The 17,743-nt window shown below is 36.6% G+C and overlaps 1 protein-coding gene across 1 annotated transcript; it reads right to left on the bottom strand.

Moving 5' to 3' along the window:
* Positions 1-212: 212 nt before the first annotated feature.
* On the bottom strand, positions 213-15,455 carry LOC104535745 (ras-specific guanine nucleotide-releasing factor 2-like; the record flags this gene model as incomplete). Its single annotated transcript, XM_010188044.1, has 9 exons — positions 213-305; positions 912-980; positions 1,723-1,840; positions 3,716-3,795; positions 5,660-5,857; positions 6,494-6,578; positions 7,177-7,280; positions 7,940-8,000; positions 15,343-15,455. Coding segments are annotated over 9 exons (921 nt in total), but the record flags the coding sequence as incomplete, so codon positions are not given.
* Positions 15,456-17,743: the final 2,288 nt, after the last annotated feature.

The following is a 17,743-nucleotide window of genomic DNA, read 5'->3' as shown; positions in this document are numbered from 1 at the left end:
TCACTTAATCCAGGTAGGAAGCATTTTTGTCTTCCACCTCCAAAGCTCATTTTCATTGCTTGAGAGGGAAATGTTGTGAGGCTCTGTCTCTTCTTGGAAAAGAGAGCTTGCATTCTTCTCAGTTATTTCCCTTGCTGTTTTTAGGACTTGGCATGCATGATTTTGTTCATTGTACTAAAGCTTTCTGTAGGCTCTGAGGCAAAGCTGTTTCTTCAGGCAGGGAGCCTGGGTTCAATCTTTAGGGAAAGCTCATACAAGGTCTCTTCATCTATGATGAGCGTCTTGTCAAGTAAATAGTGTGTGACCTGGAATGGAGAAAACAGATGAACAGACTATATGTAACTTCCACAAAAATCTCTCTGCTTTCCTTTTCCCCTTCAGCACATTTTGGACCCTGAGATCCCCTGTACCAGCAGCACTGCAGGAATCAGATTGCTCCTCTGGAGTCCGAGATTAAATCTCCTTTGAGACACAGACTGACTTTGACCAAACTTTCATCACTCCCATGAGGGACAAGGGGAAAAGAACTGCAGGATACACACAGCATCAGCAGATGCTTGGGCCATCTCCTGTCCCCTGACCCTGGAATTCCCTAGGGAATTAGGCTTCCAGCTGGGCTGAGAGAGCACATTTCCCTGTGAACCCAACCCCTCATACCCCAGACCCACAATGGCTGCAATCCCAAGAGAGCTCCCAGAGAAAAAGGAAAAAATTGCTTCTACATCCAGTGTCAAAAAAGGGTTTCTGGCAAGGTGAGGGTATCACAGCCCCAGAGCAGCCATCCATATTTCTGTCTGTCCTCTCCTTTGTCTCATAGACTTCAGCTTTCAACAGCAGCTGTTACCTTATAACTAACAGCTACCACAGTGTTCAGTTCACTAGCAGGTAACAGTGTCCAGGAGGAGCCTTACCTTCTGCTGATGCTCTATGCGATAGGAGGTCTGCTGGAACTGGCGAATCTCCCTGATAATGTGCGAGATCTTTCAAAAGAATACGTGGATATGAGTAATTAAAACTGCATTTTTACTTCACCTAGGACACATAGGGCAAGAATTATGCACCAAATGATGCAATTTATGCTGGGAGGAAGGAAGGGAAGGGCAGAAAATATCTCCTAACAGAATTTCACTTTCCTAAATTAACCATTTATTGTTCAGTCAGATTCATGCAAATGACCTTGTCTCTCCTCCCCCTATACTGATAACCTCTTTTCTCTTTGCCTTGAGTGACTGCTGCAATGTGCAGCAGAACAGCATTAAAATGACATTAGAAGATAAATCTATATGCTTCTCTCTAAGGAGCTGTTACAAAACATTGCATGGTAGTTGGAGGGAAATTAACCTTAAAATGCTTTTTCAGATAGACCCTACCGCACTTGAAGATTGTGATTACTGTGTTCTTGTGAATCACCACATTTATTTAATTTTTGTTTTTTTAAAAAGCCTTTTGTTGCCTCTTCACAAGTTTTGGATAGCTGCCCTTTCTGTCAGTCACTTCTCAGAGAACAAATTAGAGGCAAATTCACCCTGTAAAAATGCTCGGTTTACCACAAGGTGGTGATAGAAGACTGAGTCAAGTTTTTGCTTTAAAATCTCTATCTACTTTGCATGATGCCAATATGTGTGTCTTAGAAGTTAAATTCAAAAGAGTTATAATTAAATAAATAATTAACTCACATAATTAAACATCTGTTGGGAAAGCACATAAGGAACTGACAATTACCATTCTCATTTTGGAGAAGTTGACAAGACCTTCCTCGGTGAAGTTTGGTGTCCCTTCTTCAATGAACGCCAGGTCTGTCAGGTACATTCCAAGGTAGGGAACGGCAGGTGGGTTACAACTGTGAAAAGAGAAATCAGCATATTTGTCTATAGCTAAATTAGCAAACTATTTTTTTTGTAATTCACAGAAACTCTTTATCACTTAACATACTTCTAAATAAAGGGTCACATTCATTTATAAGACAAACAGCTTCTCTGGCTTCACTTGAGTAGTATTTGCTCTGCCTGTGACAAATTGAATAAATTCTGTCCAATATCTAATATCAATGGCAGATAACCCTTAGCAAAAGGTAGAACGGTAATGTGATGGAGTGAGAGGATGCGCAGGTACACTATGGAATCAGAGGACATCTTCAAACATATTTCAATCCTGGCTGACAGATAATCTCAGAAACAAATCCTACACACAAGCTAAAATTGCATGTGGATGTGCTTCTGAGTGGGTGATGTTCTGCAGTCATGTAAGCACTCTGGGACAGCAAGGGTACATGTATGTGTGTGTGTGTAGAGATGTGTACATATATACTTATACATATGCATATATACACACACACACGTATGCATATATGCATGTATATATATAGGTATATGCATATATATGTATGTTCTTTCTTTCTTTCATTCTTTCAAAGTCTATTTGGGTCTTTTCAACAGTGAACACAAAAAGGAAGACCGAGAGGTAGAAAAGATGATCAGGAAAACTGTGAATACGAACTCTAAAGAATAGAGATTTTCTTTTCTTGGAGGAACAGGAGGAATGGGATAAAGAGTGTTGCTTCCCTACTGCAGTAGTTGCTGCTCCATGCTCATTGATTCTTGCCTCAGCAGAAAAACATAGCAAACTTGGTTTTCTGAAGCTCTGGCATAAGAAAAATAGAAGATGATGGCTGTGCTGTTCACATAGGCAGACTGCTAACTACGCTTAGCAGTGCATTTAATGCTGGGTGTTTTTAATATTATGAGGTGATTGTTGTACACAGGCAAGCATAAAAGGGGTATAAAAGTACCTGTTCACATCTCATGAGTAAAAATAATTTTTAAAAAGTTATTAATTCCCCAACAGTGTTTCTTAGGTAAAAATTTACTAACTCGAACTATTAATATTTTGAAACTTTACAGTAATTATTCTAGTAGTTCAATTCTTTCCTTTACTCAAGATAATTTAAAGTAGCTGTACCACTCAGTTCTGGAAAGCCTACTTCTAATCATAAAATTTGCAAAAATTCAGGTTTTGTATGCATGCAGTTAAAGTCAATACATAAATAGTAAAATCCTTGCCACGGGATATTTTGGATATCAAAATTACATATGGTCAAACACAGTCTAGCAAATCAATTAAAGAACTAGTTATTCAGGGACTACTGTACAAAAAAAGCTGGCTGTTTTCCAGGGTGTCAGACTGCAGGGTGCTGGGAGGGAATGGGAGAGGAAATACCAGTGTGTGTTTGACCTGTTCCTACGTTCCTTCTATCAGCTACTGGCCACTGTGAGAAATAAGATAATGGGGGTGAATGGATTTCTGATCTGACTCAAGCTTATTCTTACATCCTAGACTTCTTATCTGGAACAAGGACTTTCTGGAATCCTATTTATGAATAAGAACTTTTATTTATAAACCTGGCTTTACACTTATTGAAAAAGTTTATCAGTGTAAGTAAAACCCCAACAGGGAACATGCATGCAGAATAATAGTTTAACTTGTATCAGTAATTCTCTGGAGGTATTGTATTAATCTACTGAGGGTACTAGATCATAGAATATTCAGCAAAACACTAATGCCAAGTAGAATAGAACTAGAATTTAAAAGGTTGTGAGGTAAAAATATTATCCAATATTATATTAACTATTGAATATCAATCAAAGCCAGTTCATCTTTAACATATACTACCCACTGCTTGTAACAGAACACAACTGTATGGTGTAGGGACGCATACTTTTTGAGCGTTTCTCTAAGATTTTTAAATCTTCCTTCAGATGATACAGTCTTTTGCAGCTTGTCCATGAGAGCTTTTGTCTAGAAAGAAAATGCAGTACAAATGTCATTTTTGTTGCACATAAATGACTGACATTAGATTTAAGAAAAGGTGTAATTCACTTAGCATCTTCACCACATTTTCTAAAGTAATAACACAGGCATTAGGAATTTAGCTTCACTATACTTCCTAGTGTATTTTTGAAAATGGAGATTAGGCAGCATTAAAGATTTTCCTTTGAGTGATACACAGAAGCTATATCTATGCTAACTTTATTAGCCTGCAAAGTCAAGAAAAAAGTTCATTAAATTAATGGTCAGGGATTCGGTTTACTGTGTATACAAGAATATAATAGACTTGATTTTACATGTTGCTGAGGAGCCTCAGCTGCATTTACTGAATTTAGCTTGCATTAAATTGTTTTTTCCCTCACGTTTCTGATAAAAGCTGAATATGCATTTGAAAATATATTACTGTCTTACACAAATTACTTTCAGCGGGCATCATCAGATCCTGGCTACTTTGTAAGTGAAATAAATTTGGCTTTCAGTCTGTTTATGCTATAGACTTGAAACAGTATAGAGAATCACAAGAAATTTGTAGTTTTTGCAACTGAATTTCTAATTAAGACAAAGCTGTAGGCAGAGACATACACCTTCTTTTTAGTCTAAATAAGCTGATGAAACATTCAGATTACATTTCCAGTAAGTACTGAGAACTGAGCAACAACGTTGATCTGTTGGTTTATTTGTTTCTTTTTTAATTGAGTTTAAGAATCAAACAAATTCTAAACATAAAACTTTTGGGAGGTAAACTCTTATATGACAGTTTGTATTGAAAGGATTTTTAACATATTTTTAAATAAAAGAACCTAGCATCAGCTATAAAGCACGTGTGAAAAAGCTGACTGGAGAAGGCAGTAGAGTCAGAATGTATTTTAAGTTGGTTTCATTGCTTGGGCTGCTTGAGTACTTTGCAAAAGCTGCAGAAAAATACAGGGAAGGAAATGCAATGATAAAAGTGCACCTTTTGCATGTCAACGAGTCTGATCTAAAATAGGCAACCCGAAATCTTCCAATGAGCTGGAGTAAACTCCGTATCCAAATACTGCCTAAACAAGTGATTGGCTCTGTCCTACTGACCTGCTCGCTCTCCTGTTCCACCAGACTGAAATATTAACTTTTTTTTTGAATAGCAGAAAGCTGAGATTTAAATAATTCAACCAATTTCTCCAAACCATTTAAAACAGAGAACATGAAAGACTGGATACTCTTCATTCTGGCTAGTCGTCTGTTGTATGTCTTATTTTCGTTACTGGGAGTCATTCTCACAGCCTTAACCATGCTCCTGACAGTCTCAAGAGCAAGGTAAGGGTTAAGGTGATGTATTCACTGCATCTAAACTTGGGCCTCTAAATGAGAAAGGTGACTGGTTGTCCACAGTCTCTTACATGGTAGCAAAATCTCAACACCTTGAGAAGAAGTGTTGATCTTTCTACCAACTTTCCACACAGAAGGGGAAATATGGCTCCTATTGTAGGCACCTGAGCTGACTTCAGTTATAGCTACTAACCACCTAGATGTGCATATCTGAAAATATCTAAATCTAGTTTTCTCAAGTATTTCAGTACTTCAGGATCAAGTCGTAGTCTTATCCACCTGCTAAATCAGTTGAAATCAGTTTGTTCCCACAGATACTTAGTTAATTATATAAAAAAAAGGATAAATGAAATACAAAAGTCATTGACATGAAATACCAGTACCATGTGGTGCTTCCAGCCAATGGTCAGAGTAATGTAAAAATATAAATATTTATTAGAGGAATCCTATCTCAATATATTTTTCTCTGAAAAACACACTGACTAATGAAATCTAGAAACCCGACTTGTAATTGTTTCTTTCTCACCTGTTTGGATACTTTACCCCAAGTTTTCTTAAGTCTGTAGATTGCACTTCTGTTCAAGGCTGACATGATTTCTAACACACCGTTATAATTGTGCATACATCGACAAATATCAGCTACTGCTACCCATTTTTCAATTGAGTTAGCCCGGGAGCTGACATCAGTGTAATTCATGATTTGGGAGGCAACAAGGTTACTCATCTGACCAAACAAAGAGGAAGAAATTTAGGACATTTAAATATAATCTCTTTCAACATATTATTATTTAATGAACAAGGCAGAAAAAAATAATGCACAACAGAACATATGGCTCTTAATAAAACTAGAGAAAGTGTACTGAGAACAGTGTTGTAGGGAAGTGACATCCATTCATAGACTAGGGAATGATGATATGAAAGAACAGCAAAAGATGCAATGGGTAGTATGTCCAAGCCTATAATAATAAAACTGTTTGGGAAGGTTCTCACTAAAATTCGAGGAAAACGGTGATGGGCAATGATATGGCTGGGGATACAAATGGTATTCATTAAATAAAATCTGTGTTATAATTTTCCTTTTTAGAGAAAATTTAGTTTCTTCTGTAAGCAACAAGGCATTGTAGTACAGTTTAAAATGTTCTACTCTATCAAATTGCCATTGAAATGCTGAGTACCAGTTCTTGAAAATTAGAATCTTTGTGTGCTTTGTTTTAAAAAGTAAATCACAAAAAGACTAACATTCAGCCCCTACTAGCTAAGAAGTTACATCACATTGTAAAAAAAGGGTATTTCTCTTCCAGAGGTCATAGGTGGTATCAACAGAGTTTCTAGAAAACAATCTATATTTAAGAGTACTTACATCATTAAAATGTTGACTAGTTTTCATAATATAGGGTGTTCTCTCATTTTTATCCACTTTCATCCAGCCCTGTCCAAGAAACTCTCTAGACATCGAGGGGAGATATAAAAACAAAAATGCCCTTATGATGATACAGAGTCTCTGTAAGTGTGGCCTAAGTGGATGTCAAATATACTTCATATTTTTAGAAGCTAATGACATACCTTTACACTAATTCCAGCATTTCACTATACTGCTATTAATGCTTTCTGAGGCAGTAAATATTATAAAGAAGATTTATTTTTCTTTTAATCACCTCCCCCAATTCCCCCATCCTGATTTTCAGCATTGTGACTCCATTTGAAATTGTCTTGCCAGCTTATGAGGTTATATCCATGTTAAACTGCGGTATGAATGAAGCTGATCTGACACTCTCTCCCTACAGACCCAGCACTTCCATATTCACCCTTCACTACCCCAGAGCCTTAGACCACAGATTTTTATCCTTAGCAAAGAAATCAATCTTTGAAAACATGATCAAACTACAGGGAAGTCAGAGGCAATGACAGAAACAGCTGAAGGACATTATCCTGTTACCTAAGCAAACCTTTTTGTCAGTAGCATGAATTAGTGTAATGCCTAACACTGCCAATCAGTAACTTATCCACCATACTCACTTCAGTGACTCGTAGGAGAACACTTACTCATAGGGTATGCTTCGGAAAACTATGTGATCTAAAAGAGTTATTTGCTCTGCAAGCTCCATGGCTGACAAAGTCTCAAAGCACTCTGGTTTTGTACAATCTGACTGCAAAAATAAGGAGAACACTTAATTATCTCTTCTTGCATCATAGGACATTTCAAAGCAGAGAGTATTAAGACCTTCATATGAACTTTCAATATAGAGTTGTAATTAACTTATTTGCTACAAAGAAATAAGAAGTAAGAAAAACTCCTAACAAGATAAAGGTAAACATCAGGCTGGAAACTCATCGGAAATCAGGGACATACCAAGTCATGAGTATCTATGTGGATTATAGTCTGTGCATTCTGTGTTACTTTCCACATAATCTCTCTGCACCTAGTTCATTGCCCACAGTCTTCTTCAGATTAATGCAATGCACTTATGAGAGAGTGGTGACTACAGTTTGGAGGATGGGCATTGTCAGTCAAGGCCAGCTATGGTTCTGATGGCAGGTGAGATGGCAGACACTTAGGATCTCATATATATTAATATCTTCCTCTTTTTTTTTTTTTCAATCATGTGATTTAAATCTAAATCCTGATGTTTTGACATATTCATCTTTGATATGGGCTTCAAATTCTTTCTTTATTTATATTGAAATGTATATTCCTGACAGTATTTCTGTCTAGAGTTGTAAAGTTGCAGTTGTGCTACATTTTATTAAGTTAAAACCACAACATTTCTATAGGAGTATTTATGTGTAAATTTCAAGATGAACTTACCATCTGAATTATATCCTCTATTTTTAAATGGGTATCATCTTGATCATCCTGAGAAAGAGCCCTGTAAAATTAAGTAGCAGAACATCCTATATAAGTAAAATTGTCTGTGGTTATCAGAAAACCTTTCTACAGAGAAACAATTAAGTTTATCTAAAATAGATCCTGACGGCAATTGAAGATGAAAAGAAAAAAAATCTGTTTCCTAAAATCTAGTATCTTAAGTAAAAGTGTACAAAATCATAAAATATCAGAGCTATGTACTGTAAAATGATAGTCAAAATCTCTGAGCTGATACTGTAGAATGGTCAATGACAACAACTGCTGTGTTTATTTGCTTATTATAGTGATAATTTATTCCACTTTTATTTTAGTGCAAAGAAATACAGTGGTCAAAGAAAAAATCAAGAACTGGACTGGCAATGCAAAACCACAACACAATAACAATAATATTTAATCAGAAGCTCTCTATCCTGAATAATTGTAGGAAGCTTAATAGTAGTATATTATATCTCAAGGCTTCTCTCTGATTTTTAAACTACTGTGCTAAACTATGTTTTGTGGAAACGCTTGAAAAATCAACATTTGAGACGTGAAGAAACGGCAGCCAAACAGGTCTGCATAGAAGAGTGATTCAGTGGGAAGTGTTCTTGTTTATTGGCACTACACTGTCCTATTCAGTGTCTCACACAAATAGCTGTGAGTGTGGAGATAAACAACAAATTGCTAGCATATTTTATTTGTAGCAAGTACATGATTTTCTTTCAGTAACACCGGTGTTAATCCAGGCTTCCACTTCTGCCATAGAAAACCTGTGATGATTAGGGTTATTTCAGAGTAATGGGTCAAAAATGAACCCAGTAGAAGTAACAAATATTCATCAAGCCCCCATCTACCCTGATGCAGTATTTTGGCACATAATTCTAAGATCTTACCCCTTCATTTGGAAAATAAAGACTCAAAGAAATAGACTGGATTTATGTAATACAGGAAAGAGAGGATTTAGGGAGAAAGAACAGTATGTTGTTATGTAAAAGACTGCCTATAAAGACACCAGTGGCAAGAACTTACTGGACTGATTCATATCAGGGGAGATTTAATTTCAACAATTCTATTTAATTTCCCAACTGCAAGTATAGATGAGCACTGAAATAGGCTTTCTGTAGAGTTTCCAAGGAAAATTTAGATGACCATTTTCAAAGAAGATCTAGTTCTACTGATCATTCCAGAAAGCATTCATGGTCCCTCCAATTCTTTATTTTTAGCACTTTGCAGTAACAGACTTGCCATGTAGGGTTAAAAGAAACGGCCTGTACTGCCTGGAGACTTAGCTATGAGTGTAAGATATAGTATTTGTACTATGTGGGTGGGGAGGAAGCGTTAATGCTTAGTACACTAGGTTCTTCTGTTGTGGGTTGCTGTTGGTTTTGGTTTGCCAAATTGGAGGAGTATGTTAAATCCAAATGCAGATACACAGAGAAAGGATTGAAGAAATGTCCTTCCCTTCAATTTCAGCCTATCAAATCCACATAATATGCTCCTTTCTTCATAGAGTTGGAAACATTTCATGTCTGATGGGCAAGCCATGCAAAGTCTTGAATGTCTGCTTCAGGAGAACCTACAGCTTCTTCTCCAGATAACAGCAGTGTGCAGCCTCAGTAACTGTACACTGACTGTCAATCTGTCTTTTCTGAGCAACTTATTTTGTTCTGTATCTCATGACTCATTGCCTGCCGAAAGGTATTGTTCATGGTATGACAAGAACATGTGCTTCTTGGCAATAAACAAGAAAAGGGCTTTCTTGCTTCTTAGACTCAGCAGCTAAGCTTAGACCTCTCTCTCACTTAAAACTATTCTTCATGTTTGACCAGTTCAAATATTAAAATAATTTTCCAGCAGAAAATATTAACATCTGCCTCCTAATTTACAGTATAAATAAAATATTTTAAAAATATTTTAAAAGCTAGTGTAAGTTGTAGAGCCTGAAATGTATTGTCTGGTGAGATCATACAAGGCAAAAAATCGGTCATCCATCAAATTTTGATCCCAGCATATCTTTGGATTTTATTTATATTTATTCTGAGGAAGAAGAAGGAGGAACTGTTATTTGCACCACTATTTTTTTTCCAGATAGGACTATTCATCTAAGTTATTCACTGCTCTTCAGTCTGAACTTTACACCTTCTTGCTTCATGATCAATGAAATTTTACATAGATTTCAGGGGTTAGTAAATAAGACTGATAGAATATCTATCAAAACATACTTCAGTAGGTTTGCCTAGCTTTCAGAATGGATATTGAATAAAAAGAAGCTTTTCCACCTTGCAGAGAAACCCTTTCAGTCCATTCAAAAAAAATCTCATAATGCAAGAAATACCAGCTGTTCTGCTTGATGACTCAAGAAGGCATGGAGCAGCTCAGTATCTCTCATAAGCAATTTCCTTGCCATCCATGTTCTATACAGAGTCTTTCCCAGAGCTGACCAAAGTATCTTCGGAATGAAAAACAACCTTTCCTCCTCCATTAATCTCTGCTAACAAAGTGACTGGTTTTCCAAGAAATTTATATGCACATATGCACACAAACATTCAAAGGCTGGGCCAGTAATAAAAAAAGACATTTGTACCCAATATCCATCAAGGCAGCAGTCCATGGACTATACCCATATGAAGGCTCAGAAAGCACGAACTGTCTTTCATAAGTGTTTGAACATTGAATTTATTATAATAAATGCTTTTCCCAACATCACTCTGAATTTCTCTACTTTTCAGAGTCAAGGGTAGACTATGAGAACTGAAATGCGGGGAAGTCAAAACCCACAGTGAGAGTTGATCGTCAAACCAGAATTCTGATAGACTACATGTTTCAATTTGCCAATGCCTTTGAGGTGCAAAAGCCTGCAGCAAGCACCTCTTCAGAACAACTAAGAAGCCTATTTTATGACGCTCCCTAGCAATTGGGTGAATGACTATTTTCATGAGGGGCACGTCAAATAGCTCACTCCTTCTTCCCATTTTCATCCTGTCCAAGAAAAGCCTTTTGAATTAAAGTTTCATCAAAGCTTCCAGTTATGGCAAATCTGTGCTTTAACAGCAAAAATATGCTATCAAAAATCTTCACACAAATTGATTTCTAATAAGAGTAAACCCTCCACAAGTCACTACCTGTGTTCTGTAATGGTCTGAGAAAGGAAGGTGTTTTCTATGATTTCTGGAGGAGCAATCAGGATGCCTAACTTTAGACAAATTTGGTGGACAGAATCTTAGGCAGTTACTGTGGAAGGAGTGCTTCATTAGCTGTCTACAGTTTGTTTCATGGTTAGGTGCTTCAGTTAGACACAGTGGGTCCCACCAAAGACTTTGTTCTATGTCAATGCCAAGAGGAGATCCCTTCCCCCCACCCTGTCAGTATAACCGATGGACAGTTTTAGGAACTCAAGAAATAACTTAATGCCATTACAAGTCTTCTCTTCACACTCAGAACATTGACTGCAATCTGCCATGTTGGCAAATGACAGAAAATCTGTAATACAATAAAGAAAAAGATAAAGGAACTATATGAGAGAGAGAGACTCCTCACAATGTCTCACCATGGGAACTCTTGCTTAAAGCTTAGCAGTTCTGAGTCAAGAGGAACATGGTCTTGGTTGTCCCTGCCACAATAAATAGTAATCTTCAGAGACAAGTAATAGAGAGAAATCTCCCACCTTAGGGAAGACCATGTTCAATGTTTGCTTTGACCTACTTCCACAGCCAGCCATGGCACCACAGGAGGCATCAGGCAAGAATGTCAGGGAAAGAACACTGTGTCACCATGTCCTCTTTTTGCACCAGAACCAGTATCTTTGTTTTTAGTGTAAATATAGAAAAAACTTTGTTCTTCTGGCACTAGAAACGTGGTTGCCAGCTGAGTTCATACAACTGTATTGTCAGATAGGATGCAGGTACATGGATATTGCCTCTTCTACTTGTTTTATGTTTTACCATTCATGAGATCAGCTCCAGAATTGAGCAAGGACCTCTTCAACTGTCAGAAGAGCTAAACCTTCCTGATAGAAACTATTCCTCAGTTATAGATTTCAGATTATTAAGAAGTTAAGTTTTCAAATAAGAGCCTGGAGTTGGCTCCACCTCTGAATCCACTAACAAACTCTAAAGCTGTAGAACTAGAGGAACTCCAATTGATGCCCCAGTAACTGAGGCGGTTCCTGAGTAAGTCAGTAGTGTATGTTCACAGTCTCCATGGAGCAGCAGGTCACTGCTTAGGAGTAGCAAGTTGATTAGGTTTTTTTTAAGATTATAAATATTCATATTTTAATAATATGCAATAAAAATGAAGGCTTGCAGAAGAGTAAAGGAACGTGTACACCTGTACAACTACCACAGATACACAGTTATACACAAACAACTACATTCAACTGCAGATTATTCCTTAAATCCTGTAATTTCCTCATCTCTGTTACCTATATAGCCTTGCTGAGAGTATGTTTCTCTGGAAATAACTGCAGTGCTTTTTTAAAGCTGTGAAACCACTCTTAATTACCAGACAACCCATTTTCCTGAGGTGACTTAAGAACCAGAGCTCCTCCTTTCAGTAAAACGGTGAGATGTATTAATGTATTCATGTGTTTCACCCCAGCTGAATGTTTTTCTTGTCCAAAATCAGAATTGCTCCAATACTCTTTTTCACAGGATTACTGAAGCAGCTCCCATTACTGAGAATTAATTTCTCCTTAACCAGCTAATGGATAACAAATCTGACATTCCTGGCAAATAATTGCCTCCTGTGTGGCTGGAGAATGAACCTGAGTGATTCAGACTACAGGTCTGCTCAGCATAAGACTTTGGGACAGTTTGTTTCATGCAATAACATTTTACATTTACAGATTATGTCCTGATGTTCTGTTGACTGCAGCTTAACAACAGTTCAAATTATGCAAGTTGTATTTATGCAACAGTTTCTATCTGAAAGTTTATTGACACCACAACTCTTATTTGAAACTTTATGGGCAGTTTGTGTATATAATAAACATACGGATAGGATTTATGAGTAATTTCAGCTGCTACTGAAATATGGTTGCTACTGAAAATGGAACATCATAGTTTTTTTACTCTTTGGGACAGCAGTATTATGTCACTGATGCTTATTGGACTTAGTGTTGAAATAGTATTGAAATTGTATTAAAATTTAATTGCAATTGAAACAGAATTGAAATATTTAACATACAAGTTTTTAGCATGCATATGTTAGCAGCATTGCCAGTCTTGAAAAGCAATAAAGGATTTTTGATGACCAATGTTAGTCAAGGCTTAAATTTCATACCTCATTTTAAAGGGAACTGGGATATCCATGCACTACTCAGTCAAAAGGACATGTCCTGCATGCTGAGCCACCAATGGCTCTTTTTTCAGTGCCAGTTTATGGGATGTAACCAAATACTTACAACTCTATATGACCAAATATACAAATAAACTATACTGTCTGAAAAATCTGGCAGGATTAGGGTATTTAGCTGCGAACTCTGATGAAAAATGACTTGGCCAAGGACAAAGCAGGAAATCTTCATTCTCTACCTGTTTCCAACAGAAACTCACTGAGAACTTGGACATGTCATTTTACTAGTGCTTTATTTGCCTGTTTGTAAAGTGAAGTGCCATAATCCTTTCTAGAAATACTGTTAGGATAATGACTACGAAAGAAGGATTTTAAAAATGCCATCTGTTTCTACAAAATATTTCAAATGAGTTTATCTTAGATTAACTTTTAGTTCAATTTCTGTACATACATTTTTTCATTTTTACCAAAATTTTAATTTCTAGAATTCTTTTATTTCACTACACCTTCCTTTTTCTTTTTCTTTTCCTAATTTCTCAGTTTTTAAAAATTAAACTTTTTTAGTTAAATTTTCACTTCTTACATAATTAAACTTATTTTTCCTTTTTTTTGCAAAAGAAATACAAAGTGAAAAGTCACATAATGGTCAAAAAATTCAGTCTGAATTTTTGAAAAATTCTGAAAAATATTGAATGGTGATATCTGATTCATTGTATTCACTGGTATATACAGTGTGCTCAGAAACTACAGTAATAAGTGCTAGAGGGGAAGAGAGGACAAACAATATCTACCATTCTGTAGAACAGTGGTAATAGGAGGCAAATGGGGGCAATTCACAGCTTACACATAATTACCAAGGTCCTATTTTTCAATGCAACAGCTAATGAAGATTGGCTAACTGGAAATGAGATACAGGAAATTGCTAACAAACTTGTATGTTAAAGGCCTATAAATCTATTCCATTACTCTGCCAGAAACAGCCAATCCAGTTTTATTTTCTCTTATTTTCTTAAGAAGCTAAAGGTCTTGAGGTAATTTTTCCCACTGTGAGAAATCTGAGAGAATCTTTGCTGTCAAGCATATTATTAAAACCCATTATCCTAATCCTTTTTGCTCTGCTTGCTTATTCTTCCAAGGAAATACGTGAAATAAATTTTACTATTTTTACTTGGAATAACAGCACATGCAGTACTATTTAAAAGGAGGTTTATTTTTATTTATGTAAAAATTAAGTAGGATCCCATTGTGCTTTTATTAAAATATTTGTTTTGTATCCATTGACATTCTTCCTCCTAAGTGAACAACTTTCCCCAGTTTCTTTTTCACATAAGTAATGGGGAAACCCGTTAAATGGTCTTAGAAATTTCAGACACACTGCATTTATTTAATCCCTTATTGGACTTCCAGCAGAATACTGCTCCTTAGTAATGTAGAAAAAATTACATGAAAATCATTGGCTATAAAATATTCGTACTTAGTAGAGAGAATTTATTAATGTAAAGGTTTGTCTTTTTGACATGGCTAGACACTCCACTCTGTAATACCAACCCGAAGTAATAAAATAAGGTGTTCTAACCCTAATTTAAATAGTCCTGGTTAGGCAGAAGCTTAAAGGTCTTTTATTTCATGGCTCTAATGAAACAAGAATTCCTCTCTCCAGGCAACCCAAAGAACTTAGGACACAGTGTCAACACAAAGGAAGGTGCAAGCATGGTCTTGTTAGACACGTTGGTCTATCACCAGCTTCTCGTGAGCTTAGCAGCGGGGATGGCTCATTACTGAGACAGAAGCTCCTCAAGGTTTCATAGTGAGTGGTCTTGCTTTACTGAGCAGCATTTTTCCCTGCTGCACAAAGAGTGAACCCTTGGCTGCCAGCTCTGTAGCAAAATTTCCTAATACAGGTACTTTTGTGAATGAAACTTAAAACACTCTGTTTTATAGCTAATAAAACACTTAGTAATCCTTCAAAATTAAATAGGAGAAAAAAAACAAACCCTGTGAACTCTATACACGATCCCCTAACTATTTCACATGGTATGGTTAACAGACTGAATTATTAGAAACGTATTTACCTCAGTATATTTGCAGTAGCTTTCCTTTCTTGTGGCAGAAGGTCAGGGTCTCTCAAAACTTCTTCTAGCAAATTTAACACATTCATTTTCAGCTCATTGTTCAGCTCAAAATCCTACAAAAGAAAACTATTTTACTTCCTTCTGTCTTAACAATGTTGATCAAATAAACGAAAGGATACACTTTTGTGAGTTTTGCCTTTTTTTTCCCTTGCTATTAAGGTTGGAAATATTTAAAGAAACTTAGAAAGCTGTTGTAGAGAACAGGACACAAAAGTAGGAGCCCCAAAAGTCTGTAATTGGTCTTCTTTTCTGACCTTTCTGTGTGGAAATGGGCAAATCACTTAATCTTTCTCTTCTGCAGTAAGAACCAAAACCCACAGAAAGCCTTATCCTCTCTTTGCTTGTGATGACTATAATATCAGAAAAACAGTTTAATTGCAATACTGAGACCACTGCCTGGCAAGGCTGGACCCTGGGGTTTTTTTCACTGTTTTCATGCTTATCACTGTTTCTCTGTTTATCTGCCTCACACTCTGGTATTTCTTATTGTATCCTCACCCTTTTGGAAAGGTCTGCTTTTCATTCCACGTAGTGCTGCACTCAACCTAATAAAGCCCAATAAATGAAACTAGTGCTCTCTGGCACTGCATTTAAAAGCTTCAGCTTTTTAATTACTTCTGAGGCAGACTGATACCTGACACGGGACTGCAATTCACGAACAGGAACATTCCACAGTCATGTCTGTTGATCTCTGATATTGGAGAAAATCAAAGAATAGAACAATGTGCGAGCTTTATGGTAGAAACTTACAGGCAAGTCTTTAAGTAGACTCTAAAAATGCTTGCATTTAGCTCAAAGCTTGCATTTTAAGAAGAAAACAAAACAAGAAACCTTCAGTCATCTAGTGCATTGTAGATCTTCCTTGGTAACCCACAGTTACCTACAAGCAGAGGATGTTAGTGGCAAGCCCCCCTGCTTGTTTCCGTGGGAACAGAAGCCACAAAGTTACAGAAAATAGGAAATATTTGGCACCTCTGTGCAAGACCTGTGTATTTAATTTTCCCAAATACAACCCCTTCTGTTCCAACAGGCTCCTAAATTGACAGAATTTTTGGAGATGCATGCCTCTGAGGAGAAGCCCCCCTGGTGAAGACACACGTCCTCACACCTTGGCTTTCACTGTAGCACTGTGGACATGGTAGCATTAGAGTGCACTCAAAATCACCAAGTTATGCTTAAGGAATGAAATACTTAAGATGAGGAGGAGACTACATGTTCATTAAAGAAGGTGGTGTCACAGCCGTGCTTATGGCACTTTTTGAGAAAGCTTATTGCTCAAAATGTCAGCACTCAGAAATACCCTCCTGTTACAAGCATCCTCTTCATTCTTTAAAGGTCTTTGCACCTTGGCCACAGCTAATTCATATTTTGAAACCAGTAAGTATCTGTGTCTTAGTTTTTTGTGATGTTTGTCTGCATTAGAGGATGTTGGAGAACAGGAATCTCTGCGCTACTAGGTTTTGGATGAGGTATCAGACATACACCTTAAAGCCAAGCAAAAACTAGTTCTGAGTACTGCATTTTGCTTGTTTTAAAATACATTTTCTATAGCCATTGTTCAAAATTCCTCCTTTAGGAACCGTTTTAGCCTGTTTGCAAAAGAAGACAGATTTTTTAAATTTAATTTGGGTATGGAAACGGGAATAAGTAGTGAAAGCATGAGGAATATAACTAAACTAAATTAAGTATTGTTTGCTCCAGTAATTTTTAAAAGAAAATAATTTGGAATATGAAGCTATCAAAATTTAGCTAAAGGAGAAACTTTGAGTCTGCACAAGCTTAAGCAACCAGTGTAACTAATATTAGTACTGTCTGTCCTATAGCTCGATGGTGGACACTGTATAAAAGGAGTTGGGTATCTCCACTAGTTATAAAAAGATATCTAAGAACTGACAAATCTAACATCCTCATTTAGCATACTGGGTAAAATTCTCTACCTGCCACTGCAAATAGGCAGATCACAACAACTTGATCAGAATTTCCTCTCCAAGTATGTTTTTCATACCATAATCGGTTGATTATTTTCATTACATGGTATTTTTTCTCGTCTTGCTTTATTGTTACTGAATTTATGACAAAAAAGCCTAACTTTTTAAAAAGTTATTTCATTTGCGAATAGGATGGGGAAGCCTCACCTATGAATATCAGACTAAGCAAAAACAAAGCATTTCCAGTTTTCAGATGTTTACAAGCTAATTCTTACAAGTAATGAGAATTAATACATTGCATGTTAACAGCAAAACACATTTATTGATTAATCTCCACAAGACACCAGTCCTGTTCAATCTCTTCATGAGATGAAGAGATCAGTCCCCTTGATGAGGGGATTGAATGTACCCTC

Source organism: Mesitornis unicolor, unplaced genomic scaffold, assembly GCF_000695765.1.
Source record: "Mesitornis unicolor isolate BGI_N332 unplaced genomic scaffold, ASM69576v1 scaffold46647, whole genome shotgun sequence".
In the NCBI taxonomy this organism is placed as follows: Eukaryota; Metazoa; Chordata; class Aves; order Mesitornithiformes; family Mesitornithidae; genus Mesitornis; species Mesitornis unicolor.
The sequence above is the reverse complement of the archived record's forward strand: the minus strand, read 5'-3'. Positions and strand labels throughout refer to the sequence as shown.